General features: G+C 56.1%; 1 protein-coding gene across 1 annotated transcript; it reads left to right on the forward strand.

Annotated features, from left to right (window-relative positions):
* Window positions 1-654: 654 nt before the first annotated feature.
* OTX1 (orthodenticle homeobox 1) lies at window positions 655-5,543 on the forward strand. The gene is made up of 3 exons (XM_049650310.1): window positions 655-819; window positions 1,827-1,978; window positions 3,243-5,543. Exons 1-3 carry the CDS (start codon window positions 723-725, stop codon window positions 4,059-4,061), a joined length of 1,068 nt encoding a protein of 355 aa, XP_049506267.1. The 5' UTR covers window positions 655-722; the 3' UTR covers window positions 4,062-5,543.
* Window positions 5,544-6,060: the final 517 nt, after the last annotated feature.

Here is a 6,060-nt window from a genome sequence, read left to right on the forward strand (position 1 = left end):
AGGTTAACTAGAGGGGTGGCTGTGGGCTCTGGGGCCAGGACCCAGTGGCAGAGACCTTTGAAGGAATGTATTCCTCTAAGTGGGTAATGCATCTCAGAGAGGCCCAGGCACTGCCAACTCCCCGAAGTGCCTCACCTTGGCTCTCTGGAGCCTCTACCTTTTGGTCCCGCTTTCAAAAACGTTTGAAACAAAAGGAAACAACCCCTTATGCCCTGGGCAGCCTGTCTCACTGGCGCGGAGTAAACGTTTGCTTTTGCAGTATTGAGGCCTGCTCCTACCAGACCAGAATTTTGCCTAGACTTGGGACCTTGTACACTCCGCCTTTCAGGCTCCGACCTTTCCAGCTTAGCCCTGCTTTTAACCTCTCCTCACTCTTAGTGACGTCCTAGGAGTGTCTTTTGCCCTTCCAAGTGCGAAAAGAGTAGATGATGATCCTGAAAAGCTTACTTTTTTCAAAGAAGCTGTGGTTTTTAGACTAAGGCCTTATAGAGCCGAGTTGACCGCCTCCTGAAGTTCCGTAGCCTCCCCATTCCGTGGCTCCTTGCTTCAGACAAGACAAGGAAGCCGAGATGGCTCCCAATCACTGTTTACATGTGTCTCCTGTCTCCATAGGCCGGGCCCCCAGGCGCCAAAGAGCTTGAAGGACTGCGCAGTGGGAGCCCCGCACTGCGCCAGGCCCCGGCCCCCTGGATCCGTCGGGGCGCCTCCACCCAGCTGTTAGCATGATGTCTTACCTCAAACAACCCCCATACGGCATGAACGGGCTGGGCCTGGCCGGGCCAGCCATGGACCTCCTGCATCCTTCCGTGGGCTACCCCGGTGAGCACCGGTACCCGCCCCCAGCCCCTGCAAATCTTGGGGATCCCCAGACTCTGAGTTTGAGCACACATTTTTGTCGCTGAGCAGGCCCAGGGAGCCGGTTGGCTAGTATGCCTACAATGCACCACAGGCTGCAGGCTCACAGGGCAGTCACCGCTGGGTGAACTGGGCCTGGGCAGTGAAGTAGTGTAATGTGTGCTTTCCCAGCCTGGCCACACAGACAACCTGTTTCCTGTTGTGGTCCCACCAGCAGCACAGGGAGCATTTACCTCGGGCAGTTTCCCATGGGAGGCCTTTTTTTTTTTTTTTTTTTTTGGTGTGTGTGTGTGTGTGTGTGTGTGTGTGCGCGTGTGTGTGTGTTACTTTGTTTTTTTTTTCCCCCCCCCCCCCCCCCCGCCAATATTGAGTGAGGATTCTGGACACTCTCTAGGCCCTAACAGGAAGAGCCAAGATTTTCTCATGAGAAATGACTGGCAGAGATGAGGAAGAGGGGTTCTTTCTCCCTAATTAAATAAATTGTCCTCTACATGGGTCGTTTGCACCAACTTTTGCACTGCGGATGTGGAGAGCCTGAGCAGAATCCTGGCTTTTTGTTTGGTTTTGTTTCCTAGCTCCCACTCCTTCACCCCCATGTATTCTTTCGGAAAGTGTTTTCCGGGTGGTGTTTCTGAGCACCCCTTCACCATCCTCCAGCCAGGGGGTGTGTTGGGGGCAAGGGGGTGAAAACGGGGAGATTATATAACTTCTTTTCCGTTCCTAACCTCTGAGAAGTAGGGAAGGGGGCAACTCTAAAGTCTTGAAGACCCACTGGTTCTCAGTCGCACACATGTACTTTCTCCCACCTGTGGCCTCTCAGGCTCGCCTCCCGGGGGAGTTTTTCTTTCGCTTGGAGCTCTGCTCTCTTTTGCAACGGCCTCGCACAGGGCCTGCCTGGGGCCTATCTGCGTCCTCTAGCGTGGGTCCGCGTGGCCACCGCTGACCCGAGGCGCCCCCGCGTGTCCCCTCAGCCACCCCGCGGAAGCAGCGGCGGGAACGCACTACCTTTACACGCTCACAGCTGGACGTGCTCGAGGCGCTCTTCGCCAAGACTCGCTACCCTGACATCTTCATGCGCGAGGAGGTGGCGCTCAAGATCAACCTGCCGGAGTCCAGAGTTCAGGTGTGCGCGCCCAGGGCTCCTGGGTCAGGGTAGGGGCTCTGGGACTAGTTGGAGAGGGCCTGGGAAGGGTGGTCTGGTGTGGGGCGGGCTTACAGACTGGGCAATTCCTGTCAGACTCCCCCTAGCGCTCAGCCCGGGCCTGGAAGAGGGGCAAAGTCAAAGGCACTAGCTTAGAGCACTGGATTCGGCCCTTGGTCCCAGGGCGCCTTCGGTATTGAAAATCCTTTTTATGATTTTGGGAAGATAAGCAAGGTTTCCTAACGTAAAGTGCCCAGAGGGCCCGACACTTGCCCCTGCTTCTTCGGCCATTCCAGGATTTGGCAGTTTTCTTTGGGGTCTTGAATTGTGCCTTCGCACTTGCCTTGCATCCCGGGGATCCTGGAAATGGAAGAGTGGAGCTTGGCCAGAGCCTGGTGCCCTGTCGGAGTGCGCTCCCTGGGTGGCGCAGGTTTGATTAGATGTTTCCTTTGCCCAGAGAGGATGCCGAACACAAAACCCGGCTACCGGCTTTGCTGTTTCTGTTTTTGCGGTGAAAATACTGTTTGGATTATAACTCAGAACTCTCCTCAAGGGCCTTTTATCTTGCCTGCTTTCCCTCGAGGCTCGAGAAAGAACCAAGAATGTTGTGCCATGTACCAGGGCCCTCCAAGAGAAGTGAGAACTTTGTCCCATTTGGTTCCCCACTTGGAACCAAGAAGCCCAACGAAATTCTGCTCAGGCTTCCTTCCCTAGTCCCCCGAGTACTGCCTCTGTTCAGCCTCCCCGCCTTGCTCCTGCATCCGCTCAAATTCTCGCTTTGCCCAACGCTGGGCCTCCAGGGGACGACTGCCTCCCACCTCAGACTTGGTGACTGTCCTGCGCTCTCCTTCGTGCCTCTCCGCAGTTTCCTCAGCTCTGTTCATAGAAGACAGGGCCTCCAAACATACATGAGGCTGTTGGGAAGCAGCCAACAGCAGAGTTTAAACATGGCTGAACTTCTGGCTGGACAGACGCGAATGTTCCGCCCTAGGGCAGAGTGGCGCTGGGGGTGGGGAGGTGCACGTCCCTACTTTGCCAGAGGAGGATCTTTGATCTGAAGGTTGGGGGAGGGCTGAGGAGCTGGAAACGCTGGGGCAGGGGCTGGCCCGGTGGGAGATGAGGAGGGGTGGAGGCCGCCGTTGGAGAGGGATAAGAGATCCTAAGCCGGGCGGTGGGTACAGGGGCCGGGGAGTAGCAGGCTCTACTCGCCCCCCTGACACCCTCTCCCTGACTCGGCCCGCTGCAGGTCTGGTTCAAGAACCGCCGTGCCAAATGCCGCCAGCAGCAGCAGAGCGGGAGCGGGACCAAGAGCCGCCCAGCCAAGAAGAAGTCGTCCCCGGTGCGGGAGAGCTCGGGCTCGGAAAGCAGCGGCCAGTTCACGCCTCCCGCTGTGTCCAGCTCCGCCTCGTCCTCCAGCTCAGGATCCAGCGCCTCCGCCAACCCAGCGGCGGCAGCGGCGGCAGGCCTGGGCGGGAACCCGGCGGTGGCAGTCCCGTCGTCGTTGAGTACGCCGGCTGCCTCATCCATCTGGAGTCCGGCCTCCATCTCGCCGGGCTCAGCGCCCGCGTCGGTGTCAGTGCCCGAGCCCTTGGCCGCGCCTAGCAACGCGTCGTGCATGCAGCGCTCGGTTGCTGCAGGCGCCGCCTCGGCTGCAGCCTCTTATCCCATGTCCTACGGCCAGGGCGGCAGCTACGGGCAGGGCTACCCCGCGCCCTCGTCTTCCTACTTTGGCGGCGTGGACTGCAGCTCCTATCTAGCGCCCATGCACTCGCACCACCACCCGCACCAGCTCAGCCCTATGGCACCCTCCTCCATGGCCGGCCACCATCACCACCATCCGCACGCGCACCATCCGTTGAGCCAGTCCTCAGGCCATCATCACCACCATCATCACCACCACCACCAGGGCTACGGCGGTTCAGGGCTCGCCTTCAACTCTGGCGACTGCTTGGATTACAAGGAGCCTGGCGCCGCCGCTGCTTCCTCGGCTTGGAAACTCAACTTCAATTCGCCCGACTGTCTGGACTATAAGGACCAAGCCTCATGGCGGTTCCAGGTCTTGTGAGCCCAGGAGTGGGAGGAAGAGGAGATGAAACGCAACTACCTGCGCCCTCCGTGGTCCCCGTCCTGTTGCTGCTGCTGCACCGCCCGCCTTTGCCTCGGCTTCTGCAGACCTGAATTTTCATGCCCCTGAAAGATGCCCTTTGCCTGCACTGCCGCCCTCATCTTTCTGCCACTTTGTTTGGGGGATGTGCAGACCCGCCCACCCCTTGGAGGAGGGGACAGGTGCTTTGGCTTGGCCCACAAGTTCTATATGGGGAGAGCTGTGTGCTCTCTTCCTCATCCCCTAACGAACTCCTAAGTCACTCTCCTCTGGTGTTTCTGGGCAGTTATTATGCACTTGCAGCCTTCGGAGGCTCTTGCTCTGACTCTGTTTGAACCGTACACTTTTATTTATTCTTTCTGGACACTGGAATCACTAACTGGCATGTGTCTGCCCACTGGAGTGCACCCACACTCTACCCCAAATCAAAACAACCACTAAGTGTTTCTCGCTTGCAGACTACCGCCCCTTCAGCAGCCCTCGGTCCCGCTCCCCGGCTGCAGGCCAGAGCTTTCCGGCGTTTTCTCCTCCCCAGCGGGATGCGCTGGGGCACGGCTGGAGGGAGGAGCGCGTCCCTAGTCTCTCGCGCACAGCCCCGCCCTGCGTAGAACTGGCTCAAGCTTCCGCCTCGGCGGGAATGCTGTACATAGTCGGGTCCGTTCCAGGGACCATTTAAACTTTTTAGTTGCTGTTGGTTGAACTGAGCATATCTCATCTTAGCGCCCAGGAAATAGAACTTTAAGATATATACAGCATATATATACATATATATACATACATATATATAAAACAAAAGCAAAAAATATTTTCCCTCTGTCCCCCTTCCTCTCTTCCTTAAACGATGGCGCTTTTATTTTTTCAGTTGTTGCAAAACTGTCCTGCTCTCTCACACCTTCTCCCTCTGTGTATTTATTAAAGAGAACCTTTTGGTTCCAGGAAGCTGGGCGCGGAGTATAGAGAGGGTCCGAGAGTGTGAAGGAAACGACCAAGTCAGGGTACAGGGGAGGGGGCTAGGCTGGGCGGGGACGCAGGGCTGAGCCCTTCACCCGGTCGAAGCACAGAGTCGCAGTTCCGGTGTAGAGACCAATCACAAAACAAAACAAAACAAAACAAAAAACAAACAAAAATACGGCATTATGGAAAAACAAACAAGTCAACCCAGGCCCCAAACCCTAGTTCCAATTCCTCTGTCGGCTTCTCTCTTTTTAAACAACCCTGTTTCGTCTAGTGAGTTTTTAGTGCACCTTCACTCTCCGAAATCTGCGGAGAGCCCGCGCCTGTGTATCAATTTTGGCTTTGGCCTTTTCGTCCAGTAGGTGGGAAAGTAATTTGTAAATTTGATTTGTCCGATGTGAAGATCACAAATTACTTGTTGAAATGTAAGGCAGTCCCCCTCCTCCCCTTTTATCTACATTATTTCCCGAAAATAAATGCAAATTAATGAACGGCTTGTCAGTGTTGCTCTTCTGATTCCAGCCCCCAGGTCCTGGTCTCGGGGAGCCTAAAAGGAGGGAAAAAAGTCCCGTGTTAATACCCTCGCGTGTTAACGACCTGTGGGAAGCAGAAGGCCAAATGATAGGGAGGGAGGACGTGGCAAAAGGAGTCTCCAGAGATGTTCTCTTAGGGAGTGTTCTCCCCTCCCAGTCAGGTCGGCCCCTTCCCGCGGGCGTTTTGACCCCGCATCCCCTCTCGCCATCCTGGACAGAGACAGGTGTCAGGACTCAATTCCCGAAGCAATTCCTTTCTCTTCAGAGGCAGGAACCTGGCACTGATTTCTTCACCCTAATTGCCTGCACCAGACAGAAGAGGGGGAGGGAAAGAGGGTCGGGAGGCGGGAAAGGATAGCTCTGTAATGCTTTCAGAGCTGAGCCAAAAGGAAAAGAAAACAAAACGACAAAAAACCGATCCGTGTCCTGCATGTTGGCAGCAGACAACCTTCCTTTCTGCTGAGCTGTCCCGC

This window comes from Panthera uncia, assembly GCF_023721935.1.
Source record: "Panthera uncia isolate 11264 chromosome A3 unlocalized genomic scaffold, Puncia_PCG_1.0 HiC_scaffold_11, whole genome shotgun sequence".
In the NCBI taxonomy this organism is placed as follows: Eukaryota; Metazoa; Chordata; class Mammalia; order Carnivora; family Felidae; genus Panthera; species Panthera uncia.

Excerpts from the sequence above, each read along its gene's own strand:
- OTX1 (XM_049650310.1), top strand. The coding sequence starts at position 723 with ATGATGTCTTACCTCAAACAACCCCCATACGGCATGAACGGGCTGGGC. Across the intron at positions 820-1,826 it reads TCCTTCCGTGGGCTACCCCG|CCACCCCGCGGAAGCAGCGG; the intron begins GTGAGCACCGGT and ends GTGTCCCCTCAG. Across the intron at positions 1,979-3,242 it reads TGCCGGAGTCCAGAGTTCAG|GTCTGGTTCAAGAACCGCCG; the intron begins GTGTGCGCGCCC and ends GGCCCGCTGCAG.